The sequence below is a fragment of the Amblyraja radiata genome, chromosome 25 (assembly GCF_010909765.2).
Source record: "Amblyraja radiata isolate CabotCenter1 chromosome 25, sAmbRad1.1.pri, whole genome shotgun sequence".
Lineage (NCBI taxonomy): Eukaryota > Metazoa > Chordata > Chondrichthyes > Rajiformes > Rajidae > Amblyraja > Amblyraja radiata.
In genome coordinates, this window is record NC_045980.1 from 36,075,122 (window position 1) to 36,102,856 (window position 27,735).

Consider the following 27,735-nt stretch of genomic DNA (forward strand, 5'->3'; position numbering starts at 1 on the left):
GCATTTAGTGCATGATATCTTGTAGCAAAATATATTTCCATATCAATAATGCTGAGCTGTACTTTGTCCTGCTCACTGTTCAGTACGCTACACTTCCCATTGTTGCATGTGAAAAAGTTTCATCAGTCAACACAGATGGTGTCTTCTCCTTACAAATCATCCATGACTTCACTCCTACTGTCCGCCATGTGACTGTCTTGAGAGTATTAACCTAAGAGTCATGTGGAGGTTGGAGAATTCTGAGGGGTACGAGTTCAATGGGGCAGGGAGATGGTGAAGCTGGGTCTTCAGGAGGTTTTAGCAGGTGAATTCGTTCAGGATTCTGTTTGTAATGAAGATGAAAGGAATGGGAGAATAGATAGTGATGAGGTGCACCAAGGGTGTGTCAGACATGGCAGCTGTTGGGCATATTAACTGAGATATTTTAAGAGATGGAGAGGATTGTGATAGATCTGTGTTCTCCCAGGGCTGGAGGTTGAGGATGACTTTAGAGGAGCAGAAATCAAAGGGATTTGATATGGCCATTTGATGGCAAGGTGTAGATATGCTGTGGATTGTGTGGTGAAGCTGATCATTGACTGATCATTGGTGACCTCAGCTAATTGTTTTCATTATCTGTTTTTAAGAAATCCTTTGGTTCTCCCAATATCCTTCATTTTTAGTGACCATTCTCATTTCTGTTTTTAATAGATCCTTGGTTAGTAAGGAAAGACCGGAAGAAAGACAAAGAAAAGAAAAAGAAAAAGAAAAGCATTGATCCAGATTCTATCCAAAGTGCCTTGCTAGCATCTGGCCTTGGATCTAAAAAGCCCAGCTTCTCCACCACGTCAATAAGCAGCACAACCAACAATGCACTTCCTTCAGGTATAAGTGTTGCCAATGTGGGAAAAGGTTAATAAACCTGTGCAGAATTACCAATTAGTACAGTGCAATGTTTGTTATTATGTGGGTGAAACAGCGTTGTTTTAATCTTGCATTGGTAGCACGCAGAGGATTAGAGTCCATTTTCGAGAAAAATAAATTTATCTTTCCTCCAAATAAAACTCTAGGTAACAGTAGCCATAGTATTGTAGCCAGCCAAGACGCAGTAGAAAGAGCCCAGCAAATGAAACGAGAGTTACTCGAGAGACTGGACAGGCTCGCTGAAGATCTACCTCCCAACACACTGGACGAACTCATAGACGAGCTTGGTGGCCCGGACAACGTGGCAGAGGTCAGTGTGAAGAGAACCATGTTGTCACGTGCATGTACCTGTAACTGACCGGCATCTGTAAGGTGGACATGCCATGAGATGTTCCACAGGAGCCCTGATATTGAGCCACAAGGAAACAACCATGCAAAATAGGATTTTTAATCTGTTGGGATTACAGTGAAGATGGGTCCTATGGTGATAGGAGGTAAACACAATGTAGCAATCTCAAATGGAGGCAGCAGAGAAATTGAGTTGATGTGTGTGAAATGGGAGTTTGGCGAGAAAGGCACAGATCTTTGTAAATGGAGAGTAAACAAAAACACATGTAAGATTTCAGCCACACATCATAATTGGTGCATGCATTGAGGTCGGACATTTGCTTGTCATTCTCAGACCATGGCTTGTGTAAATTGGCAGTGATGTTGAAAGTGAGGAGGAGAGTGTGGCTACAGAATAATATTGAGTTGGTAATAAAAGCAGAGAAGTGACAGGTGAAAAAAAATGGAGGTATTGCATTCTGGAAGGTCAAATAAGTCTATACAATAAATGGTAAAAGCTTAAGTAGTACTGAGGATGAGAGGAAGCTGGGTGAGTACGGCCTTTCACCCCTGCGCAGGAAGAGAAGTTGGTTAAGAATGCTTTCCTTCATTAATGGGGCATAGAACAAGTCAACCAAAAAAAGGCAGCTATTAAATGTGTTCATTTTTAATTACTTCCTAGAGATTTTTTTTATTTCAGAAAATAAGATTTTAAGTTGGTAAAATGTCATCCTTGACAAAAGGCAATGTTCTGCTTATGCTTATGAAATCATATAAATGACTAAGTTGTTCATAGTATTCATCTTTAATTACTGTTGTTCCTTGTTTGATATATTGAAATGTTCCTGTAATTCAAATGTTGCTAAACTTCTTGAATTGAAATGTTGTTTTCTAGATGACAGGCCGGAAAGGTAGGGTTGTGAGCAACGATGATGGCAGTATATCTTACGAGTCTCGGTCCGAACTTGATGTTCCTGTGGAAATCCTCAACATCACGGAAAAGCAGCGGTTTATGAACGGGGAGAAGGTATGAGGAGTTCTCGTCAGACATTTGTTTTACAGGCGGTGCTCTGATTATCATTTTTGATTATTGTTTTTTTTGCACACCAGAATATTGCGATAATTTCGGAAGCAGCCAGTTCTGGGATTTCATTGCAAGCAGATCGCAGAGTAAAGAACCAACGGCGACGTGTGCACATGACACTGGAGCTGCCTTGGAGTGCAGACCGTGCCATTCAACAGTTTGGTGAGAGCCCGCCACAGTTTTGTTCCCTCTTCTCTGTACATGAAGTTTAGAAAGACAATTGGTGGAAGACCGACTGTGCCAGTTAGATGTAATGTCTGAAGCTAGGGAATTGTTGGCCAAAATCACCCAAATGTTCAAATTCCTCACCACTGATTGCCATCAGCAGGCATCTGCTCCACTGCTGAATATCTGCAGCTGTAATTAATGGATCTGAGATTTTTAAGATCAACGTATTTTGGGTAAAAAAGTGGTTGCTTTTGCTGGAACTGGAAACTGATTATTGTTTGATTCACAGGTAGAACACATCGGTCAAACCAGGTGACTTCACCCGAGTATGTTTTTCTAATATCTGAATTGGCAGGTGAACAGAGATTTGCTTCTATTGTTGCAAAGAGGCTTGAAAGTTTGGTAAGTTCATAACTTTTAAAACAACATTTCCAACAAGGTTGCATTTCCAGTTTCACACCAAGTCCAACAAATAGGAGAAATTTAAAAAAACTGCCCCAAAACGTTGCCACCCAGGTTCATTTTTATTAGTTGTCTTTCTCCCTATTCCATCCTCATTACTTGCCAACTAGATCTGAAATGTTGAGATCTTTCTGCAGTTGATATGTTTGCAGTCTATTTGCTTTCATGACCTGCTAAAGAAGTTCATGAAATGACTGAATTTACTTCATTGACCATGGTAAAATATATAAAATATATTCTGCAAAAGCATATCGAAGCATCAACATCAACTGAGCAGTTGGGAAAGGAAAGAAGAAGGAAAGACATTTAACAGCCTCTTTCACAATCAGCCGGCACGATTTCCTCCAGAGAGGAGAAAGTTGCATTCTTGAAATGGTGATGGTTGACGGTTATGGGCATAAGACAGGAGAATTGGGGTAAGAGGGAAAGATAGATCTGCCATGATTGAATGTAGACTCGATTGGCCGAATGACCTAATTTTGCTCCTATGACATATGACCTTAAGAGCAGCTGCTTGGGCAGTATTGAAGGGACCTTTTTATGAACATGTTTCAAAAATCATCTTGGGGATTTAACAATGGCTGGAGCTAGATACTTTGATGTTATTCGTTGCATAGGAAGTTGGGATTCACAAGACTGCTTCAGGAAGCATTGTAACATCTGTACTTGGAGTGCACCATTGCCTCATGTTAATGATATGAAGCATATTATTTCTGTATACCTTACTTCCTGGTTCCAACCAGTATCTTCAACCTGAGAACAATTCCTCCCGATTATGTCTGATCTGATCAGTGTTTTCCAACACTTTCTCTTTCAATTTCAAATTCGCAGTGCCTACAGTTTTTGAGGGTTTTTTTCTAGGATGTTGACTTTGTTTTACCTTTTGGACAGGGTGCCCTAACTCATGGTGATAGACGTGCCACTGAAACCAGAGACCTGAGCAGGTTTAACTTTGATAACAAGGTAATGTTCTAATTATCTGGGTGAGGAATAATGGGGTTTTACAGTTGCATATTTTACTTTTCACAATTTATTTAATATTTAGTCACTTTTCTAAGTTATTGCATGTATTTTGCAATTGAAATGAGAAATGGCATGACCACAGTAATTTTAATTCATCAAAACAAAAACCAGGAAGTGGCAATAAGATTCAGGCTCATTGTGAATGAAATAATATGTTGCATGCACATAATCTGATAAGCTGCCACAATTCTAATGTGGTGATGGACTGTTTGCTACTTCTACAGTATGGACGGAATGCCTTGGAAATAGTCATGAAGTCCATTGTAAATCTAGACAGTCCGCTGGTGTCATCACCGAAAGACTACCATGGGGAATTCTTCAAAGGTACAGTACACACTCTTACTTAACTTGTATCCGCTGTTATGAACTCTATGCTTGGTTTAATCTGCTTTCTAAAGTTCTTGTCACCCAAGTAAAATTGTTCTTTCACACCTATCCATTTTTACGGTTAGTGCAGCCTTGGTTCATTTACAGCATTCTATTTCTGGATAAGTTAGTTATGGTTCAAACTTCACAGCAGAGAGTTTGAGCGCTCCATCTTAGTTGAGACTGCATTAGAACCATAAGTTCACATACAATCCTTGCAATATTGGATGAAGAATTCTCTGTGCCTGAATCTTCAGATAAATGTGTAAGATTCCACAGCACATGTTAAAGAAAAGGAAGTTTTCTTTAGTTCTGGGCGTGTCCCGTCATCATTTATCTCATTTCCGTTTACACAAATGAACTCAAATTGATTGTCAGATTTCCTTTCAGTAAAGCTGCACGCCAAACAGAACAAACTTAACTACATGGAATGGTGCTTAAAGGTTTTTTGTGAAATCTGCACACAATTCACATGATCACTCAGCTCGCAAAAGGGAGCTGTATTAACTTTGCACATTTCGTACAGATACGTCAACAGCTCTTCCAGTGAGCTGTTTGTTATCTGACCATGATATAAACACCAAGTTATTGGTTTGTTTCATATGGTACACCATGATGAGTTTAAACACCTCATGTCCTGTAACTTGTGGTGGCACATCCATTTTTAAGACTGGCTCCTTCCTGCGTCAAGGCTGAAACACCTTGAGTGTGAGCAGCTGTAGACACTTTGTGCTGGTGGTCCCCAAGGATGCAGGATCTGTTATGAATTCCCCCAGATGATGCAGCAATGTTGCCCACAGGACGGTTCAACTACCTAGACATTCGATGCTTTTATTATTAACCTCATTGAGCGAGCCATGCCTTTCTTTTTGCCTTTGCTTTTTAGAATATAGAACAGTACAGCACAATAGCAGACCCTTCGGCCCACATGTTTGTGCTGAACATGATGCCAAGATCAACTAATCTCATCTGCCAGCACATGATCCATGTCCCTCCATTCGCTGCACATCTATGTGCCTATGTGGAAGGTCTCAGATGCTGATGAGTCAGTAGAGACATGCCCCTTTTCCTGGTGCTAACTTGCACAATTCCTGTTTGATTATTTTTGCCACTTGAGTTCTGGGCGTGTTCAGCCAAGGCAGTATCCACAATATTGTAGAGCATAACTAACATTACTGCTTTTAGAATACAAGTCCTCATGTTTTAACCCAACAAGTAACACCATGGATATTAACAGTAATGAAACTGGAAAGTTGCAAGATCTGAAGAATTACATCACCATCTATTGGTCCTTTAATCAGCTCTAAACGTGCTCTAATAATTGCTTCCCCTTTATCTTTTGTTTGCTATTTTTTCCCAATTTGTTTTTGTTTTAATTTCTTTATTAAGTTAATTGCAGGTAACCTCTTCTGTGCCTTTGTATCTCTAGATGTTCGACAGGGATTAATTGGTGTTGGTTTAATAAATATAGAAGACCGTTCAGGACTGCTTACACTGGATAAAGGTAACATTTTCACGAAAGTCTGATCTTAAGGAGTGTTTCTGCAATCTGTGTTTCTGTTTCTGCAAGCTTGGCTGACGATGTGGTTAATGCATTGCAGATTACAACAATATCGGCAAATTCCTCAACCGGATCCTAGGCATGGAGGTGCACCAACAGAACGCACTCTTCCAGTATTTTTCAGATACTTTAACCGCTGTCATTCACAATGCTAAAAAGAATGGAAGATATGATATGGGAATTTTAGGTAAGTCCTTTATTTTATATTGTAATTTATTTTAAATGTCTTCCCCGATTTACCAATTTTTGCTTTTCATTTTGGACAGATCTGGGTTCTGGGGATGAGAAGGTGAAGAAACTAGAAGCTAAAAAATTCCTTACTCCTGGATATTCGGTGTCAGGACGTGTTGAACTGTACACTGTAAGTTCTACCCGTTTGGGGAGGTGGTTTGTATTTTGGATCTTTAGTTGTTTTCCTTTTAACCTGGCCTTTTCCTGAAGTTCAGCACAAAGGACCTTCAAAGTTGTGTGAGAACACCATCAAGGCAGAGTTCTGTCCTTGTCTAAGGTGTATGAGCTGCTGTAGGGAATGGCTGCTCAACTATCGGGAGGTGAGATCTTGGGTAAGCTTTGGATGTTGAGACCATTTGTAACTCCTGCTGCTTATACAGGAATCAAATTGAACGGTTGATCTATCAGATGAACTCGGCTAATTTACAGGTTGCTCCAAATGGGAACGTTTCCTATTCCCAGCCCATTACGTTGTGCAGCTGAGGAGCACAGCTATCATAAGCATGATTGATGATGACATGAAACTCAAATACCCTAATAGAATTTGTCAGTTTGATTACCACAATTTTGGAGTTTTAACAAAGCATGTGTCTTTGTAGGTAAGTGTTGAAAGAGGAATGTCCTGGGAAGAAGCTACAAAGATTTGGGCAGAGCAAATGGGACCGGATGACGGCTTCTATCTGTCAATGCAGGTATGTGAAGGGAAAGGGGTGGAGTAAAGACTGGCTGGTGTTGTGGATCACATCCTGCTGCACTTGTCCATGAGCTGGAACTGAATTGGTATTAAAAGATATCCTTCCATTATCATCAAATGTCTTTTTTTTGTACATTGACAGTGAAATGGGAGAGTACTGTACAGAATTAATTAATTGCAAATATAATGATGTCCTTTTGTTCTAGATAAGAAATAACAAAAAGACAGCAATCCTTGTGAAGGAAGTTAACACCAAGAAGAGACTGTTTATGATGTACAGACCAAACACTGGCAAACAGCTCAAGCTGGAGAATTATATTGACGTAAAAAAGAAGTATAAAAAGGTGAAGGAAAATTTGCTAAACAAACCTGGTGGTATGTGGACATGCCGGTTACTGACATAATGTTGCTTTGTTTCCTCAAGCAGCGCAGTGGCACGTTGCTGCCCCACAGCTCCACGCACCTCCGTCACTGGGTGCTCTCGCGGGTTTTCCATGTTTCTCCCTCCATCTGGCAGGCACGGGCGCGGTGGGCCGAATGGTCTATTTTCATGCTATGTGACTTTGACACATCGCAAAGATGAGCGGCTAGGGTAAATTAGTATGGCATGGGACTTTATTTGTCACATACACCGAGGTACAGTGAAATGCATTTTTGTGTACAGTTCAGTACAAGTATCACTATACATAAGCACTAAGATACATCATAGATAAGCATCTCGGATACAGTGCAAGTGTATAGTAGCAGTGCACTGAGACACCAGTTTGGCGCCATTTTCAAGTTGCAGTTGCTAGGAGAATGAGGGGACGAGGGCAGTAGATGGGCATGAGAGAGAACAGGTTATAGGGAGTAAGTTGGGGGGTAGATTAATGGGAATGCTCACAGGTGACATTGACTTCCTGTGCCATGGTAATGGGGAAAGTTCTGGGTCTGGCATTGACAAAAAATGTTGCCATATTATTGATGAATGTGTTTGAGCATGTCTGTTGCCTTACTAATAATGTTACTAACTGATGCTGTGGGCGGTGTGATCTTGAGCTCCTAACCTTTTGTGACTGCCATCGCAGGTCTCCTCTGGGGAAGCAGAGTTGCATTGGTTGGAGCAGTACAAGTCCTCTGCAGACACGTGCACTCATGCATATTGGTTAGTATCATTAACAATGTTTTAATTTGTGCGAAGATAGACACAAATAGCTGATGTAATTCAGCGGGACAGGCAACATCTCTGGAGAGAAAGAATGGGTGATGTTTCGGGTCAAGACCCTTCTTCAGACTTAATTTGTGCTATTTGGTGGTGGGCTCATTGCCTTGGTACCACTACTAGTTGCCTACCACAGTCCCACTGTCAGTTTCTGTGCTATCCACTTGTTGAATGGGTAATGGCTTCAGTTCAGTCTGTATCTTAACTCCTTGCTTGAGGTTTTCCTATCCAATTTCTAGCTGCAACTGCAGTACAACTAACTGAGGCCTTGGCCAACAATTCCGGTGACTATGCGTAGCTCTTTACCTGGTATGGGTTAGAGCCTGGTCTGTGGATGGGTGTTGCCCTGTCATTTGATTACGTGTATGTGGACAGCTGGATAGTGGTTTCCAGATTGTAAATTGTTGCTGCAGTGAATGTGAGCAACGTTTCATATTCTGCCACCTGCTGGAACAGAGCATTCATGACTCGCAGTCACTTCTTGAATTTAAAAAATAGTCTTGAGTTCGAAACTAAAAATTCTGTCTTTGAACCCCTCCTACCCATTGCCTCAACTGATGTTAGTTATGTTGGTATCCTATAGAGAAGTCTGAAGAAGGGTCCCGACCCAAAATGTCACCTATCCAGAGAAGCTGCCTGATCCACTGTATTACTCCACTGTATTTTTAATATTGTCTTATTTATTTTATCCTATAATTAGTTATGCTAGTTATGTCGTTTTCTATTTTCTGCCATTAGTCTACCTAGTGATCTGTATCATTAATTTATCAACTTCTGAAGAGTCCAGCACTGAAATAGGCCTTTTGGTCCATAATAGACAATAGGAGCAGGAGTAGGCCATTCGGCCCTTCGAACCAGCACCGCCATTTAATGTGATCATGGCTGATCGTCCCCAATCAGTACCCTGTTCCTGCCTTCTCCTCATATCCCCTGACTCCGCTGTTTTTAAGAGCCCTATTTAGCTCTCTCTTGAAAGCATCCAGAGAACCTGCTTCCGCCGCCCTCTGAGGCAGAGAATTCCACAGACTCACAATTCTCTGTGAGAAAAAGTGTTTCCTCGTCTCCGTTCTAAATGGCTTACTCCTTATTCTTAAACTGTGGCCCCTGGTTCTGGACTCCCCCAACATCAGGAACATGTTTCCTGCCTCTAGCGTATCTAAACCCTTAACAATCTTATATGTTTCAATGAGATGCCCTCTCATCCTTCTAAACTCCAGAGTGTACAAGCCCAGCCGCTCCATTCTCTCAGCATATGACAGTCCCGCCATCCCGGGAATTAACTTTGTAAACCTACACTGCACTCCCTCAATAGCAAGAATGTCCTTCCTCAAATTAGGGGACCAAAACTGCACACAATACTCCAGGTGTGGTCTCACTAGGGCTCTGTACAACTGCAGAAGGACCTCTTTGCTCCTATATTCAACTCCTCTTGTTATAAAGGCCAACATGCCATTTGCTTTCTTCACTGCCTGCTGTACCTGCATGCTTACTTTCATAGACTGATGAACAAGGACCCCCAGATCCCGTTGTACTTCCCCTTTTCCCAACTTGACGCCATTTAGATAGTAATCTGCCTTCCTGTTTTTGCTACCAAAGTGGATAACCTCACATTTATCTGCAATAAATTTCATCTGCCATGCATCTGCCCACTCCCCCAACCTGTCCAAGTCACCCTGCATTCTCATAGCATCCTCCTCACAGTACACCCAGCTTTGTGTCATCTGCAAATTTGCTAATGTTACTGAATCCCTTCATCCAAATCATTGCTGTATATTGTAAATAGCTGCGGTCCCAGCACCGAGCCTTGCGGTACCCCACTTGTCACTGCCTACTATTCTGAAAGGGACCCGTTAATCCCTACTCTTTGTTTCCTGTCTGCCAACCAATTTTCTATCCATGTCAGCACTCTACCCCCAATACCATGTGCCCTAATTTTGTCCACTAATCTCCTATGTGGGACCTTATCAAATGCTTTCTGAAAGTCCAGGTACACTACATCCACTGGCTCTCCCTTGTCCATTTTCCTAGTTACATCTTCAAAAAATTCCAGAAGATTAGTCAAGCATGATGTCCCCTTCGTAAATCCATGCTGACTCGGAACAATCCTGTTACTGCTATCCAAACGTGAGGTTATTACATCTTATGTAATTGACTCCAGCATCTTCCCCACCACCGATATCAGGCTAACTGGTCTATAATTCCCTGTTTTCTCTCTCCCAGCCTTTCTTAAAAAGTGGGATAACTTTAGCTACCCTGCAATCAACAGGAACTGATCCTGAGTCTATAGAACATTGGAAAATTATCACCAATGTATCAACGATTTCTAGAGCCACTTCCTTAAGTACCCTGGGATGCAGACCATCAGGCCCTGGGCTACAGACCATCAGGCCCTGGGATGCAGGGTACTTAAGGAAGTGCTGTCTGCTGTCCATGATGCCAATTTAAGCTGATCATACACTTGTGCATGGTCTATATCCTTTCATTCCCTGCCTGTTTGTGTCTTGCCCAAATGCCTCTTAATCATAAGTTTAATGTCTGCTTCCACCACATCCCCCGGCAATGCATTCCAGACATCTCCCATTCTCTGTATGTCATGAAAACTTGCCTCAAATCTTTAAATTTTCTACCTCTTGCATCGAAATGATGTCATCTATTTCATATTTCCACTCTGGGGGAAAAGGACTATCTGCCCTAACTGTGCCTCTTAAATTTTATATAATTCTGTCAGGTCTCCTCTCAGGTGTCTGATGCTCCAGAGAAAACAATCCAAATTTGTCCAAACGCTCCTTACAGCTGATGCACTCCAATCTAAGCAGCATCCTGTGGAGCCTCTTCTCCACCCCCTCCAAGACATTGAAATTCTGTTAGTGATCAAGTTGACACAATGTGGAGATATCATGTCCATTTCTGGAAATCCGTATCAGTCCAGCGTGCTGTCAACAGAAGATAATCCACAGTGCACTTCGATTTTAGAAGTGTTTTTGAGGATAATGGTTTTTCAGATGCAAAACTTGATCGTTATTCTGCCTTGTCTTAATAGGCGCGGAAACTGCAAAAAGGTGAGCCTTGGAATGGTTTGTGAAATTGGACTGCGGTGCCGCACGTACCATGTCCTCTGTGGCTCGGTTCTTAGTGTCTGGACCAAGGTGGAAGGTGTCTTGGCGTCAGTGAGTGGGACAAATGTAAAAATGCAGATTGTGCGATTGAAAACGGAAGATGGGCAAAGGATTGTAGGTGAGTTTGTGGCCAGGTGTATGTGTACATCTCTCATTGCAGCAGTGTTGTTTGGGGGAGTGAGGTCTGGCCTGCTGTGTGCTGATCACATCCATTCCATAAATAAATCACTGATGTGGTCATGTACATTTATAGGAAAGGTTGAGAGGGATATGGGCCAAATGTGGGCGGGTGGGGGTAGTGTAGATGGGGCATGTTGGTCAGCCTGGGCAAGTTGGGCCAAAGGCCCTGTTTCCGTGCTATATGACTGATGTAAGTGCCGGCTGGGATGACGGCTCTGATTTTCAACCCTTTAATCTTGCTCTTCTCGTCTCCGCAGGTTTGATCATTCCTCAAAACTGTGTCTCACCATTGGTGAACATTCTGTCGACATCGGACCAGTCGCAGCAGCTGGCTCTGCAGCAGCAACAGATGTGGCAACAACTGCATCCGCAGAGCATGAGCCACGTGAGCAACACATAGTTGCTGGCCTGAAGCCACTCCAACTGCAATTGGCAGGTGTAGCGCCCTGCGACCTTCACTACTTGCAGGAATTCCCGGTCATGTTCCAAAGAGATTCCTTGATTAGTGAAGTATTGATGATAATAGTGACTCTGGGATTGCCTTTAATTAAATCAGAAGAATCTGATTGAATGGGTGAAAGTTGAAGGCCTGGACATTGGGACGTCTTTACTGATTTTTCTTCTTTTCCTCCTGAAACTCTGTTGGCACTTTCTCTTCTGACACTAGCTGCTATGACTTTCAACGTCCATTTCTGCCCTTTCAGTAATGGAGGTGAGTGTGTGCCCATTCTGCACACCAGTCAAATACCTTGCCTTCAACACAACTTCCTATGTCCTGTTCTGTAGCATGAGTGAGGCCATTCTGTGCCCTGTTACAAGTGTGGGTGCTCTGGTGCTGGAGGCATGTTGAAGGCTGCGTCACTCGCTGAAACCGCCTAGAATGTTTCATCTTAAATACAAACTTAGTGCAGTAGCAACCCCGTAGGATCTGTCCTAATTCTAGTGTGGGTTTGTTAACCTGCAGTCTTAAAAACTGAACAAACATTTATTCAGGGTTTGATTATCATGTATATCCTATAAGCAGGATGTAAATAAGATGCAAAAAAATTTGCAAAAATCGCAGCCTATTTAAAAAAAGAGGCAGTATATTTGAAGATTTATGAGGGCAGAGATCTAATTGCTTTATACAGAAGCTGTTTTGAATATGTTGATATGTTTCCTTTCTCCACAGTATATAATTTCTGGGTAACGACAAACTGTATGTTCTGTATTTCAGTGTTTCATGGCACAAGCTTAAATTATCTGGTGATTTTTTTTTTTTATATATTAAAATTCTCAGAACCACTTTATAACAGCTCCATCATATTTAATCGCTCCCCTGCTATTGGTTACTCATTTTCTTCCATGCAATTTGACCCAACTCTTATAGTTTAAACCACATCCTTCAACAAACCAGAGAGCAGTTTGTACACATAAGCTGTTGTTTGAATCATAGTGGAATATTGCAGATGACAGTAATGCATGTCAGCATGGCTGGTGGTGGAAGTTTTAATACTGCCACTTGTCGGTCGTGAGAAGTATCAAAGCTTGTAATTCAAGTTAAAGATGTACATCTTGTACTCTTCTGCATACTGACTGATTCATGGTACATTGGTTGCACGTTTCACATGCTGGTGAAGCCAATTGCTTAGTCGGGGTGTCAAATGTATGAAGGGAGTCTTTGGAGACAACTGCACTGTGTGCGGTGTCCTTAAGTGCTGTTCACACAATTCAATGCTGTTAAGTATTTAACAGAGTGTCTATATTCAGTTAGTAAAACTTGTACTGTACAGATGTGTATAGTCTCAGCTATGATACCAATACTTTGTTTTGACTATAAATAGTTTTGTCAACTTTATCAGAATAGTGAAGGAAGTTTTGCCATTTCATGCTGGCACAAGTTGCACTACTGAAGATACTCAATTGTTTATAATTGTATATTTAAATTTAGAATTGTCGACAATAAGTTACTGCAAGGCACGAGGCTCTTGCAGCAAGCTATTAATAAATCATATTGTATTAATGGAAACCGCTGTAGAATTTTTAAAAGATGGAAAGAGGTGCACACTCCCTATATGTGTGTCTATAGGAAGGATACAGAGTGTGTGTGCATGCGTATGGGTGTGACTGAACAGCACAAATTATAAAAAAAACAGAATATTATAAACTGGTTGTGTCTAAATTCTACTTCTGTTGCCTTGGTGAACAGTGAAGTGGTTGCAAAATGTCCTCATTTTTCTGATTATGGGGGGATGATGCTGACAGTCGGATTCCGGTGTTCCTTAGATTTTTATCACCAGTTCTCAAGTGTTTTATTCTTTGCTGCCTGGTTCCTTCTGCAGTTGGCTGTGTGACGTGGGAACATTTGCCTTGAGAATTTAAATCTTATTTGGCTCTGGTTCCTGAGTCACTGTATTTGTTTTCTCAGTATCTATGGTGCTGGTTCTCATTGTAGTTTTTTTGTCTTTTTAAATTGGGCATCATAAAGTCACCTCAGCTTGAGTGCACTCCACTCATTTCAATTCAACATCAAGATTCACTTGACGAATGTCGTTAATATACTTTCTGCTATGTTGGTCAAACTAAGAATATTTGGCCTTGGTAATTGTAAATCTTTACTCTCCCAGTCTTTTTATGATGCAGTTCAGAGCTCTCGTTAATGAATGATGAATAATAGTTTAATTTCTTCATGTTGGTTTTGACAGCTCACTTCCAAACTAACCACTACAATTCTGCAATAAAGTGAGACTTTAGGATGTGTTGTACAGCGGTGTTGATGTCAACTGGCTGCTTTGTCGTTTCCTCCCTGCAATCCGCTCCTTAATCCTTAAAAATTTGGGTTAATTGATGTGCAGAGGTTGAGCTGAATTCAAACAATCATAAAGACTAAATGTTATCGGTAAGGAGCATCTGGCAGCCGAGTCTCCTGCTTTGGTGCCAGAGACCCAGGTTTGATCCTGACATTGGCTGCTCTCGGTGTGGAGTTCTCAATGTGACCATGTGGGCTTTCTCCCACATCCCAAAGAAGTGTGGGTTTGTAGGTTGTGGCCTTTGTAAATTGCCCTGAGTGCAGGGAGTGGATGCAAAAGTGGGATCATAGAAACATAGAAACATAGAAATTAGGTGCAGGAGTAGGCCATTCGGCCCTTCGAGCCTGCACCGCCATTCAATATGATCATGGCTGATCATCCAACTCAGTATCCCGTACCTGCCTTCTCTCCATACCCTCTGATCCCCTTAGCCACAAGGGCCACATCTAACTCCCTCTTAAATATAGCCAATGAACTGGCCTCGACTACCCTCTGTGGCAGGGAGTTCCAGAGATTCACCACTCTCTGTGTGAAAAAAGTTCTTCTCATCTCGGTTTTAAAGGATTTCCCCCTTATCCTTAAGCTGTGACCCCTTGTCCTGGACTTCCCCAACATCGGGAGCAATCTTCCTGCATCTAGCCTGTCCAACCCCTTAAGAATTTTGTAAGTTTCTATAAGATCCCCTCTCAATCTCCTAAATTCTAGAGAGTATAAACCAAGTCTATCCAGTCTTTCTTCATAAGACAGTCCTGACATCCCAGGAATCAGTCTGGTGAACCTTCTCTGCACTCCCTCTATGGCAATAATGTCCTTCCTCAGATTTGGAGACCAAAACTGTACGCAATACTCCAGGTGTGGTCTCACCAAGACCCTGTACAACTGCAGTAGAACCTCCCTGCTCCTATACTCAAATCCTTTTGCTATGAAAGCTAACATACCATTTGCTTTCTTCACTGCCTGCTGCACCTGCATGCCCACTTTCAATGACTGGTGTACCATGACACCCAGGTCTCGCTGCATCTCCCCTTTTCCTAGTCGGCCACCATTTAGATAATAGTCTGCTTTCCTGTTTTTGCCACCAAAATGGATAACCTCACATTTATCCACATTATACTGCATCTGCCAAACATTTGCCCACTCACCCAGCCTATCCAAGTCACCTTGCAGTCTCCTAGCATCCTCCTCACAGCTAACACTGCCCCCCAGCTTAGTGTCATCCGCAAACTTGGAGATATTGCCTTCAATTCCCTCATCCAGATCATTAATATATATTGTAAATAGCTGGGGTCCCAGCACTGAGCCTTGCGGTACCCCACTAGTCACTGCCTGCCATTGTGAAAAGGACCCGTTTACTCCTACTCTTTGCTTCCTGTTTGCCAGCCAGTTCTCTATCCACATCAATACTGAACCCCCAATGCCATGTGCTTTAAGTTTGTAAACTAATCTCTTATGTGGGACCTTGTCGAAAGCCTTCTGGAAGTCCAGATACACCACATCCACTGGTTCTGTAGAATCATGTAGAATCAGTGAGGTTGTGGACCTGGTGGGTTGAAGGGCATGTTTCCAAGCTGTATTGCTAACAGGTGCAGGGAAAAGGATTAGAAAATAGTTGAGAAGAAAAGGATACCCAGAAATAAAAGTATTAAATGAGGAGAAAAGTTAATGTCATTACAGTAAACCAGGAGCAGTAAGGGGCAGGCAAGTTCCATCTGCACCTTAGAAGCATTCAAAAGAGAAATAGCGAGTGTTTAGGGCCAACATCTTCCTGTAAGCATTGTAGTTATAATAAGCTCATGTTCGGAGTGGAATTAGACCATTCGCCCCATCAAGTCTATTCTGTCATTCTCCTGGGGTAGTCACTGGCAGATTGAGCAAGGAATTCTCAAACTAAGCTTTAGTTCAAATGAGTATTAATTCTAGAGTTACTTGAGACTTTCTGAGGTACAATTAATTGCAAATCACATTTGACATAAAGCACAAGACTGGTGAACTGGTTGGCTTCACATCCATGGGTATTGTAGTTCTGAGTTCCAAATTCAGGATCTTATGGTTGTTCCTCAGTAATCGCCACCCATGTTCTGGCAGCGGGATGAACCCATGGGATGAATGGTCTCTTACCCATGCTGTATGAGTATAATTTTAGTGATTAATGTGTGGAAAACAGTGCCGGAGGAGGAAGTGGAATCGGATATATTCACAGGTTTAGAGCGATGCGGATGCGGACACAAATGGGCAAAGCATAATGTGCTGAATGGGATTAGTATGTATGGTAAAACAAAAAGGTCAACATGGATATTGTGGGCCGAAGGGACTGTTTCTTTGTTGTACAACTCTGAAGTGAGACCACTTTCAAATTTACGGCCCACAAGGCTTGTGTATGTGTATAAATCACCAAAATTATATTGATAAATGCAAATAAATAATGGGATGGGAAGCTTCCCCGTTGGGAAGGGTCATGTTCCCTGTGTGTGCGGGCAGCGGCGGAATGAGGATTCACCGGGATATCTGAACTCGGGAAGCAGCCTTTGTCTCAAGAGTTTTTTTTAAACAGTCGGAGGAGACAACGTGAGTGACGGACGGAGTTTACCGAAGGGGGTTAATTAAACTAACCCATGAAAATAACCAGTTCCCACAATCAGCCGCTTTGCAGACAAGACCTGAACGCGGCAGCGGCAGAGATGATGATGATGGTGAGGGGAGAGGATTCGGCCGGGGCCGGGCCCGGGGGTGTGAGGGCGGCGGGTGTGGGCCGGGGCCGGGAGAGTGAGGGCGGCGGGTGTGTGGGCCGGGGCCGGGAGAGTGAGGGCGGCGGGCCGGGCCCGGGGGTGTGAGGGCGGCGGGTGTGGGCCGGGGCCGGGCCGGGGGAGTGAGGGCGGCGGGTGTGGGCCGGGGCCGGGAGAGTGAGGGCGGCGGGTCGGGGCCGGGGGTGTGTGGGCCGGGCCCGGGGGTGTGAGGGCGGCGGGTGTGGGCCGGGGCCGGGCCCGGGGGTGTGAGGGCGGCGGGTGTGGGCCGGGGCCGGGCCGGGGGAGTGAGGGCGGCGGGTCGGGGCCGGGGGAGTGAGGGCCGGGCCCGGGGGAGTGTGGGCCGGGCCCGGGGGTGTGAGGGTGGCGGGTGTGGGCCGGGGCCGGGCCGGGGGAGTGAGGGCGGCGGGTCGGGGCCGGGGGAGTGAGGGCCGGGCCCGGGGGAGTGTGGGCCGGGCCCGGGGGTGTGAGGGTGGCGGGTGTGGGCCGGGGCCGGGCCGGGGGAGTGAGGGTGGCGGGTGTGGGCCGGGGCCGGGGCCGGGCCGGGGGAGTGAGGGTGGCGGGTGTGGGCCGGGGCCGGGCCGGGGGAGTGAGGGTGGCGGGTGTGGGCCGGGGCCGGGCCGGGGGAGTGAGGGTGGCGGGTGTGGGCCGGGGCCGGGGCCGGGCCCGGGGGAGTGAGGGCGGCGGGTGTGGGCCGGGCCCGGGGGAGTGAGGGCGGCGGGTGGAGCCGGGCTGTGGGAGCGGGGCCGGCCTGCGGTGCGGGAGTCCGGGGGGAGGATGGCGGAGTAACGCTCTCCTGGGCCCCGGGGATCTGCAGCCTCTCCCGGGCGCTGGTGGGCCGCGGCCCCGGGTGGGAGGCGCCGTTTCCCGTCCCCGCCCTCGGGTTGCATCGGCGCCGGGATGAAAGCCGTCCGTCCCGGGGAGCTCAGTGCCGGCACCCCAAGTCAAACAGGCCCATCGGCCCAACGTCCATGCCGACCAACATGCCCCATCTACACTAGTCCCACCTGCCTGTCCTCTAAATCTTTCCTATCCTTGTCCAAATGACTCTTAAATTATGTTATTGTGCCTGCTGCCTCAACTATACCCTCTGGCAAGTCGCTCCAGTACCCTCTGGGGAAAAAGTTGTGCCCCAGGTTCTATTAAATCTTTAAGAAGGATCTGCAGATGCTGGAAAATCGAAGGTACACAAAAAAGCTGGAGAAACTCAGCGGGTGCAGCAGCATCTATGGAGCGAAGGAAATAGGCGACGTTTCGGGCCGAAACCCAAAGGAAATAGACAACGTTTCGGGTTGAAACCCGAAGGGTTTCGGGCCGAAACGTTGCCTATTTCCTTCGCTCCATAGATGCTGCTGCACCCGCTGAGTTTCTCCAGCTTTTTTGTGTACCTTCTATTAAATCTTCCACCGCCTCACCTTAAACCTATCCCCCATAGTTCTTGATTCGCCCCACACTGCATTCACCCTATCTATTCCCCTCATACATTACATACCTCTGTAAGATCACCCCCTCAGTCTCCTGTGCTCCAAGGAATAATGTCCAAGTCTGTCCCTGTACCTCAGGCCCTCGATTCCTGGAAATAGACAATAGGTGCAGGAGGAGGCCATTCGGCCCTTCGAGCCAGCACTGCCATTCAATGTGATCATGGTTGATCATCCACAATCAGTACCCCGTTCCTGTCTTCTCTCCATATCCCTTAACTCCGCTATCCCTAAGAGCTCTATCTAACTCTATCTTTCTCTATCAAGAGAAAGCATCCAGAGAACCAGCCTCCACTGCCCTCTGAGGCAGAGAATTCCACACACTCACAACTCTGTGTGAAAAAGTTTTTCCTCATCTCTGTTCTAAATGGCTTACCACTTATTCTTAAACTATGGCCCCTGGTTCTGGACTTGTAAACCTTGTCAATCATCTCCCCAAAATCACAGGCCTGCACCAGTCACTTTCTCAGTCCCCGGCTGGTCTGGTTTCATAGTCAACCCACACATCGTGTCCACTCCTGAATTCTCAATCGTTTAATGTTTCTGCTCTGTGAGCCGACCCTCTCGCTGACCTGTCTCACGCACCCCACCCATTGCTCATTATCCCTCCCTGTACCAACTACCCCATCTATCCCCACAGTGTGGCCACAATCCACTCATTCCAGCCTCACCATGGCATACCAGCCATCCAGTCACACTGACCGGGCCTCTTCCATCCTGCTGCCAGGAGGCCATGAAATGCAGCCTTGAATGTGGAGCAGCAGAAGCAGAGGGGCCTCCATCATTAACAAGGTCCGCCCTTTTTAACCCCACAGCTCTCCACCAAGCCTACCATTCCTTGAGTATCACATAGCCTTAAGTCATCTCAAGGCACATTATCTCCTCACAATTATCAGGACTAAATTACATGTTCTATTCCACTGCCTATCTTACCAACTCACCGATATTGTCCTGTAGTTTACAACTATCCTGTTCACTATCAACAACACTGCTTACTAGTCATAGCTCCCATCTTATTCTCCACATCATTTGTTACTGTATGGAACAAGCAACAAGGTGCTAGCACCGACCCCTCTGCTACACACCAGGGTTCCAATAACAAACACATCACCCTCTGCAGTAGGCAGGTGCTATAGACCTACACGGGAAGGTAGACGCTCCCGCCCCCATGAGTCTCTGGCAGATGGGGCTCGTCAGCCTGGGAAGGTGGTTCATCTAGGAGAAGGAAAACTCTGATTTAAAACCTCCACTGCCTTGTGGCCATATCCAGTCATGGAAAAGGCTCCTGGAGTAAACCTCAAGAAAACCGGAGTCAGAGCACCTAAGGTAGTTCGTCGTTGTCTACAACCTCGCTCTGGCAGCTCCTGCGACGGCGCTGGTGCCAAACTGTAACGGCCCTGCTGTTCCTTTGGATCGATCAGCGACGTGGAGAGGGGGTACGTGCTGCATGGGCAACAGCCTGTCCTCCATATGACATTGCCCAGGCTTGCATCTGACCACGCATCACCTGCAAACTAGGATGCATCACCCATGGTCAGTCATGACCGAGGGGGGGCTACTACCCTCTGTCCTTACCCTCATGCCACATTTGGATCCAATTTGCCAACTTGCCTTGGATGAATAGACTCTAACATTTTGGACCATGTCAAAGCAAACTGAAGTCCATGTCGACTACACCAATCACACTGCACGTTATTGTCTCTGAAATATTTGATGAGATTGGTCAGGCAGGATCTTCCAACAGCGCCATGCTGACAATCTTTGATTCACTGCTGCTGCTCCACTTGACATTCTGGCTCTAGGCAAGAGCAATGCTACTGATCCCACTCTCCAATCTGTTACTGTGTTCTGTTCATTACCATTGTTGGCTTTAGTCACACAACATTTGGGGTCAGTGTGTCTCAGTTTGTTACACTTTGTGTCCTGTGTTAGACAATGAACAGTGGTCGGGCCCCACAGAGTAAATACACACAGCTCCTTGCTATCATTGAAGAACTGGAGAAGGACATTCGACCATCGTACGCTGGGAATAAAAGTGCAATGGAGCGTCTAAAAAGAGGTAATTAACTGCACAACTGAAGGAATCTAAACAGAGCTCATTGTTTCAGGCAGTACCTGTGGAAGGAGAAACGGAAACTGACTGACTGAAATAACCTGTCATGAGAGCTGCTTCCCCGCTTTGGCCTTACTCATTCAACATTTTCTAATCTTTATTTTGATAATTGATATAATTTAATTGCCACACAACCAAGGTCGGTGGTATTTGGGTTGCCAGCAGCGGTACAGTAATAAAGAACACAACCACAATTAAAAATTTACACAAACATCCACCACAGCATTCATCACTGTGGTGGAAGGCACAGAGCTTGGCCAGTCCTCCTCCATTTTCCCCCGTGGTCGGGACCTCCACCCTCCATAGCCGTTGCTGCGGGCGTCCAGATGGTAAGGGACAAAGTCAAAGTCAAGGTGAGTCCAGGATCGGCTCTTCCCAACCAGAGACCGCGGCTTCAGGCTGGTCTAGGCCGCAGGCCGGCGGTCAAAGTTTTAAAGTACCTGCCGTGCCGCAGCCGGAAGCACCGCAGTCTGCAGGGCCGGCGGTCGAAGCTCCCCTCCAGGGGAGATGGTAAGTCCATGCCGCACCCGCGGTAGAAGACGGCCGCGGGCCGGCGGTGGAAGCTTCTTCTTCCCCCCGGGTCCCCCCCCCGAGGGATCCCGGGCTGTAGACGCTGCACCAGCTGGAATTCTGCAGACTGCGGCATCAGGCTGCCGGCTGCCGCGGGCCAGCGTAACGGAGCGCTCCCCTCCAGCGAGGCCTCACCCGCTCCGCGCCGATAGTCCACGCTGAAGCTCCGGGCGCGTCTCCGGGAAAGTCCGCGCCGATCCTTGCTGTTAGGCCACGGGGGAGGCGACCTGAAAAAAGTCGCCTCTCCATGGAAGAGGCGGCCGAAACGGTTTCCCCCTTACCCCCCCACACCACCCCCCACACATAACACACAAAGAAACATTAAAAACAGACTTTTAAACATACTAATCTTTCATTACATATATGTGTAATCTTTCTGCGAGTTTTGACTAGAGGTGAATCTTGATGTCACATTAAGAGGTATTGAAGTGAGAACTGATGTTTCTTTGTCAGTTTTTGGAGTCAAAAATGAACGGTGGTTGCTATTCAGTTATTTGTAGCGTGAGTTTATCTTTATCAACAAGACAAGATAGTCTAATTATTCTCTCTTTATATTTAGGAATAATGCGTGCACGAGGATTAGTGCAAGAATGCCTTGCTGAAACTGAACGAAATGCAAGATCACAGTTTTAACATGGTTTGAGATTACATGAACTGCAGGTTTTTCTGCAAGTGCAATTTTCTTTGACCACCCTTTTGTTTTCATTTTTGTACTTGAGCCAAACCATGTATGATTTGTTTCAGGGGAATTCAAAAAATATCGACTGAACACAATTTTACTTCTTTACAACTGACAATACTCTTGGTATAACAAAGGCCCAGGTTATGTAGTTAAGTCAATTTATAAATGGCCTTTTGGAAATAATGTGGCTCCTAATTATGTTCACTCTTTAGACTGCACACTAGGGACAATTTACAATTTTTATTTTTTTTAACTAAAGCCAATTAACCTACTAGCCTGTACATCTTTGCCATGTTGGAAGAAACCCACACAGTCATAGAGAGAACGTACAAACTCCGTACAGGCAGCACCCGTAGTCAGGATGAAACCCAGGTCTCTGGTGTTGTAATGCAGCAACTCTACTGCTGCACCACGTACTGCCTCTTGCCAGACCAGTGTTAGAGTTGTTTTGTCTATTGGATGCAGGATACAAGAGAAAAAAAAATATTTTGCACATCAGAAGAAACTGGGGGAATAGATCAAGGTTTAATTTCATTGATCTATAGATTTAAGTTTTGCTATTGTACAGAAGTTAAACGCTGTCTTTGTATTTTCTTGCTGAAATAAAGGTGATTTTTCATATCTCTCCTTTCTTGGCTCTGGGTTGGTACCAGACCAAGCTCACATGATCTGGGTGCCCACTTGAGTGCAGTGTACCGTTCACACTGATCTTTACTTGAGAAAATGACATTACATTGGGTCTGAACAATGGGGTACCTAATCTTTGCAAGAGCTGTCCTAATAGTCTGACTTATGTTCCATATTGTCACTGAATGCTTTCTTTTAAAATTAATTATGAATTAGTAACCACCTTGCATATAGCAAACCCTAACTGCTGAATGAGAGAAATTCCAGCCTCCTTGGATCTTTGGCTGGCGTTTCTGAGCCTGTGATCTGTAAATGGTAGAGGAATTTAATCGTGACAAGTATGAAGCAAATAGGGTTAGTTCAGATGCAGTAATTAGGAGGGACTTATGAATGCAAAGATCTAGGCATACAAGTCCATAGTTCCCTGAAAGTGGCAAGACAGGTCGATAGGGTGGTGGCATAGGGCGGTCCATCAGTCGTGACATAGAACACAAGGGTTTGGATATTATGCTGCTACTTTATAAATTGCTAATTAGACCAAGCTTGGGGTATTGTGTGTAGTGTCACAACACTATCATTATGTTGGAGGAAGTGCTGAAAAGATTCACCAGGGTGTTTTCTGGACTGGAGGACCAGACATTTAGGAAGAGCAGAATAACTGGGTAAGGTGGTTGTGTCGAAGCCCGTGGACAGTAACCACACATCCCAAGGTGCTCTATGTATTTCTGGGGCAGGTGTCGTAATAGAGAGAGGTTCCCAGTCCAAGCAAAGGAGTATTCAGTGTATGGAACTATGGGATGTGGGCAAGGTCCTGAATGAATACTTGTCAGTATTTACCATGGGGAAGGATGTGGAAGAAGGTGAGTTCAAGGATGGGTAATACGGAGCAGGTCATCATCTGGGAGAACGGTGATAAATCCCACAGATAATATTGTTGACAATTCATTGCAGCACACAACAAATACAATGACCGTGCAACAATACTTAGTTGTTGCAATTAGTTCCAAACAACTCAAAGATTCACTTTGTAGTTACAAATAAGAATGTCCCTCGCCCATTTTCAGATAGTGTGATGAGGGCTCTTGTATTTCCGCTGCCACTGCAAGCCCCTGATCAGCCGACCTTAAAAACGAGGCTAGTGGTTTAAAGTTCAACGGTCTAAATCCAAAACACATTACTTTAAGCCATAATGAAATTGCAGCTTATGCTTTATATATAAAGTTGACACAAGGAACTACAAATGCTGAGCAAAATCCTTGCTGGGGAAGTGTCCCGACGTGACCTGCGCACATTCTGACCAGCTGAGTTACTCCAGCGTTTTGTGATTTTTGTTTTAAATATAAAGTTGTTACAGCAAACCTACCCTACACAAGACAAATATTGACTGGTCAACAGGTGTCATAATGATCATATATAACTGGATAAAGATACTGATGTTTATAAAGAAATCACTTTATTATGATGCTTTAGCTAAGTGGCATCTGGAGATTCTTTTAAAAGGTCTTTAAATTGTTTTTTTCTTTCCAAATTGTCTTTTGCTTTCCTTTTTTTCTCTTGTTTTTTCCACTGTTGTTCTTTTCTTTCCTTCACAACTTCACTGTTTATTCCTTTATAATAGACATCTAGTTTTTCTTGCAAAATTGATCTGGCAATTTTTCTGTTCTGATCCACCGACCTGGTTTGATGGCACTGGAGAAAATGAAAAAGGGACATTATCCAAAGGAGACTTTGTGTTTATTATTTAGAAATACTTAAGTGAAAATAAGTATCATGGTACTTGATTACGTGTTACAATGTGAGCATGTAAACGTTCTAAAGAGTTACCTTCACTACAATTCCAGAGGGAACATGCTTGAGCACAACACAGTTATTGGTCTTGTTGGTCGCCTGACCTCCTGGGCCATGTCCTCGGACAAACTGTTCATTTAAATCATCTTCAACCACAGCAGGCAGGTCCACAAAGCCCTTTTTCTCGGCAATCAAATACAACAAAGTAGTAGGCTTGATATCAAGAAATTCCTTTGCTGAGTTCCATCGTAGCACGGACAGTGTTGGTGCTCTTCGCAAAAACGGCAAGAAACTGGACAGAATGGAGGAAATCATCGGGTGTCGAGCTTAGTCTTAGGCAGTATTCTGAAAAACACAAGTTTGTATTATTTAACGTTTGTTATTTATATCAATGACTTGGATGTGTATATAGGTGGGACGATGAGTAAACTTAAGAGATCCCACCAAAACGTGGTATGATAGCCGGTGAAAAAGGTTACCTGCCATCCTCCATGTCATTAAAACCTCCTTCTTCCCTTAAGAATAGAATAGAATAGAATAGTTTCTTTACTGTCATTGTAACATGAACCATGTACAACGAAATTGTAAAATGTCAGCCAGTCAGTGCACCATTCAAACATTTCTAAAAGCTAACGATACATACAAGGTAAATATTTAAAAAGATAAACAACTAAAATAAATATCATAAAAATAGCACGCATAAACACCCAGCCCTACATCCTTCTGTCGATTTCACAGTCTCTTAGTATGTATCGCCCCTGCGTTCCTTGGCGGCTACATTTAGTGCCTTTATAGCAGTGGGGTAAAAACTGTTTTTAAGTCTGTTTGTCCTTGTCCTTGTAGATCTGTACCGTCTGCCTGACGGTAACAGTTCAAACAGGGAGTGTCCGGGGTGGGAAATGTCCTTTATAATACTCTGGGATTTTTTGATGCAGCGGGAACTGTGTAAGTCCTCCAAGGTAAGGAGAGGGCAGCCGACAATCCTCTGGGCGTTGTCAATGGCCCTCTGGAGCGCTTTCCTCTGAGCCGCTGTGCAGCTGGTGTACCATACGCATACACAGTATGTTAGGATGCTCTCAATGGAGCACCGATAAAAGGACAGCAGCAGTCTCTGAGTGATGTTATTCTTCCTGAGCACCCTCAGGAAGTGCAGTCTCTGCTGCACCTTTTTCAGCAGCGCAGAGGTGTTCACGCTCCACGTCAGGTCCTCCTCAATATGGATTCCCAGGAAGCGGAAATCCGCCACCCTCTCCACACAGTCCCCTCCGATAATTAATGGTACCATGTCCGTTTTATTCTTCCTGAAGTCTATTATTATCTCCTTGGTCTTTAAGGTGTTGAGGAGCAGGTTATTTTCTCCACACCACACTGTCAGCTGCTCCACCTCATCCCGGTAGGCGTACTCGTCCCCCCCGGAGATGAGTCCCACCACCGTAGTGTCATCCGCAAATTTGACAATGGTGTTGCTGTGGTGGGCGGGGGTGCAGTCATGTGTGTAGATGGTGTAGAGCAGGGGGCTCAGCACGCAGCCCTGTGGAGAGCCGGTACTGAGGCTGAGGGCCGTGGATGTGTGATGGCCCACTCTGACTCTCTGGCTGCGACCCGACAGGAAGCTGTTTATCCACATGCAGGTGGAGTGTGGAAGTCCCAAGTCCCCCAGTTTGTCCACCAGTTTGTGGGGAAGGATGGTATTAAAGGCAGAGCTGTAGTCCACAAAGAGCATCCGCACGTAGCTCCCCCGCTGCTCCAGGTGGGACAGTGCAGCATGGAGAGCTGTGGCTACAGCGTCCTCTGTAGATCTATTCGCTCTGTACGCAAACTGGTGGGGGTCAAAGCTTCGGGGCAGGAGTGATGTGATGTGACCCCGGACCAGTTTTTCAAAACACTTCATCACCACTCCATCTCCGCAACATCGCCAAACTCAGACCCTCTCTCACACCGCCCGCTGCTGAAAGACTCATCCATGCCTTCATCTCCTCCCGACTGGACTATTGCAATTCACTTCTCCTTGGCATCAGCTCCACCTACATCAACCGACTCCAACTGGTCCAGAACGCAGCCGCCCGACTCATCACCCACACCAAATCCTGGCATCACATCACTCCAGTCCTCAAAAACTTCACTGGCTTCCCATCTCCCACCGGATCACCTACAAAATCCTGGTCCTCACCTACAAAGCCCTCCACCATCTGGCCCCCCCATATCTCACTGACCTCCTCTCCCCCTACCAACCCTCACGGTCCCTCAGATCCACATCAGCCGGTCTCCTCTCCATCCACAAGTCCAACCTCCGCAGTTTTGGGGACAGAGCCTTCTCCAGGGCAGCTCCCAGGCTCTGGAACTCCCTCCCCCAACTGATCCGCAATTCCGTGTCCCTCACCATCTTCCAGTCCTGCCTCAAGACCCATCTCTTCACCTCTGCCTATCCTTAGCCCCACGTCCCCGTCCCTTTTCATCTGTGCATTAATTGCCTCATACTGTGTTTTGTATTGAATTCTGTCTTTACTTTGTGTACTAGTCATGTCTCTACTATTTATTTCATTCCCCTTACATGTTTTTCCTCTACATGCTCAATTTTTGTAAGGTGTCCCTGAGACTCTTGAAGGGCGCCCATAAATAAAATTTATTATTATTATTACAATGGAATCTTGATCTATTGGGCCAATGAATATTAAGATGGAGTTTAGTTCAGATAAATATGAGGTGTGCGTTTCGGTTGTCAAACTAGAGCAGGACTTGCACAGCAAAAGATAGAGCCCAGTGGAGTGTTGTAGAGCATAGACCTAGGAATGCAAGTACACAGTTCCATGAAAATGTTGACACAGGTGGACAGGGTGGTGAGTGAAGAAGGTGTTTGGCATCGGTAAGGGTGTTGAGTGCAGGAGTGGGCACATCATGTTACAGCTGTACCAAACGCTGGAACGACCAGATGTGGGATCGAGGAGTCCCGGTATAACTGATCTCAATGGGCATCCAGGAGACGGCCCTCCAATGAACATAGTTGCACCTCGTACATGGGGAGGTGGTGGTGGATATCAGGGGACAATCATCCCAGCCCGGGACATCAGTGGTGTCGCACGCCCAATGATCTATTTGCCAATTAAAACTGCCTGAAGAAGGGTCTCGACCCGAAAAGTCACCCGTTCCTTCTCTCCAGAGATGCTGCCTGCCCCGCTGAGTTACTCCAGCACTTCGTGTCTATCTTCGGGGTAAACCAGCACCTGCAGTTCCTTCCCACACACAACTATGCCTTCAAGTTTTAGATTCCTGTTTCCTTAGAAATAGTCTTGACTATTCACTCATTCATTCACAAACCTCAGACTTCTTCACTCCAGGAAACCCAGTGGCCGCCTGTCCAGAACTCACCCCCCCGGCCCCGGCCTGTGTTTACACGGCCTGTAAACAGGGACCAGGCTGGTGGTGGGACGGGGATTGCAGCTCCTGCAGTCACATTACCTCATAGACACAGAGACGGCGAAGTTACCATGCGATGTGGAGCCGACAGCGGGGGCGAGTGAGGCTGTGTCCAGCAAAGATCTTATAGCGGAGTGTCCAGAGCAGCGACGGGGCCAGGTCGTCAGTGCCGGTCCAAGCCCGGCGCATGCGCGCACCTCCGTGCCCGGCCTGT

General features: G+C 45.3%; 3 protein-coding genes across 8 annotated transcripts in view; 2 read left to right on the plus strand and 1 right to left on the minus strand.

The window, feature by feature from the left end:
• Positions 1 to 14,060, plus strand: part of sbno1 (strawberry notch homolog 1) — a 37,442-nt gene extending 23,382 nt beyond the window's left edge. For 2 of the 3 annotated variants that reach the window (XM_033043887.1, XM_033043888.1), the window contains exons 18-32: positions 691 to 864; positions 1,050 to 1,213; positions 2,126 to 2,257; positions 2,341 to 2,476; positions 2,772 to 2,884; positions 3,836 to 3,907; positions 4,192 to 4,291; positions 5,763 to 5,837; positions 5,935 to 6,081; positions 6,161 to 6,255; positions 6,725 to 6,817; positions 7,026 to 7,163; positions 7,887 to 7,963; positions 11,061 to 11,254; positions 11,574 to 14,060. In XM_033043887.1, the coding sequence (XP_032899778.1) occupies positions 691 to 864; positions 1,050 to 1,213; positions 2,126 to 2,257; positions 2,341 to 2,476; positions 2,772 to 2,884; positions 3,836 to 3,907; positions 4,192 to 4,291; positions 5,763 to 5,837; positions 5,935 to 6,081; positions 6,161 to 6,255; positions 6,725 to 6,817; positions 7,026 to 7,163; positions 7,887 to 7,963; positions 11,061 to 11,254; positions 11,574 to 11,716 (1,853 nt within the window). In that variant the 3' untranslated portion in view covers positions 11,717 to 14,060. The remainder of the gene's footprint in view (positions 1 to 690; positions 865 to 1,049; positions 1,214 to 2,125; positions 2,258 to 2,340; positions 2,477 to 2,771; positions 2,885 to 3,835; positions 3,908 to 4,191; positions 4,292 to 5,762; positions 5,838 to 5,934; positions 6,082 to 6,160; positions 6,256 to 6,724; positions 6,818 to 7,025; positions 7,164 to 7,886; positions 7,964 to 11,060; positions 11,255 to 11,573) is intronic. The other variant, XM_033043889.1, reaches the window with a different exon arrangement.
• A 2,419-nt stretch (positions 14,061 to 16,479) lies between these two features.
• cdk2ap1 (cyclin dependent kinase 2 associated protein 1) lies at positions 16,480 to 22,313 on the plus strand. 2 transcript variants are annotated; one of them, XM_033043895.1, is made up of 3 exons: positions 16,480 to 16,795; positions 20,260 to 20,386; positions 21,570 to 22,313. In XM_033043895.1, exons 1-3 carry the CDS (start codon positions 16,718 to 16,720, stop codon positions 21,641 to 21,643), a joined length of 279 nt encoding a protein of 92 aa, XP_032899786.1. In that variant the 5' UTR covers positions 16,480 to 16,717; the 3' UTR covers positions 21,644 to 22,313. The 2 variants fall into 2 exon arrangements, with proteins under 2 accessions (XP_032899786.1, XP_032899787.1); XM_033043896.1 differs by lacking the exon at positions 16,480 to 16,795 and adding an exon at positions 18,643 to 19,119.
• A 1,440-nt stretch (positions 22,314 to 23,753) lies between these two features.
• Positions 23,754 to 27,639, minus strand: mtrfr (mitochondrial translation release factor in rescue). Of its 3 annotated transcripts, none has more exons than XM_033043891.1 (3): positions 27,592 to 27,639; positions 24,144 to 24,452; positions 23,754 to 24,008 (listed from the first exon to the last, which is right to left on the minus strand). In XM_033043891.1, exons 2-3 carry the CDS (start codon positions 24,420 to 24,422, stop codon positions 23,790 to 23,792), a joined length of 498 nt encoding a protein of 165 aa, XP_032899782.1. In that variant the 5' UTR covers positions 24,423 to 24,452; positions 27,592 to 27,639; the 3' UTR covers positions 23,754 to 23,789. The 3 variants fall into 3 exon arrangements, with proteins under 3 accessions (XP_032899782.1, XP_032899784.1, XP_032899785.1); XM_033043893.1 differs by having other exon boundaries at positions 27,564 to 27,639; XM_033043894.1 differs by lacking the exon at positions 27,592 to 27,639 and adding an exon at positions 27,423 to 27,557.
• Positions 27,640 to 27,735: the final 96 nt, after the last annotated feature.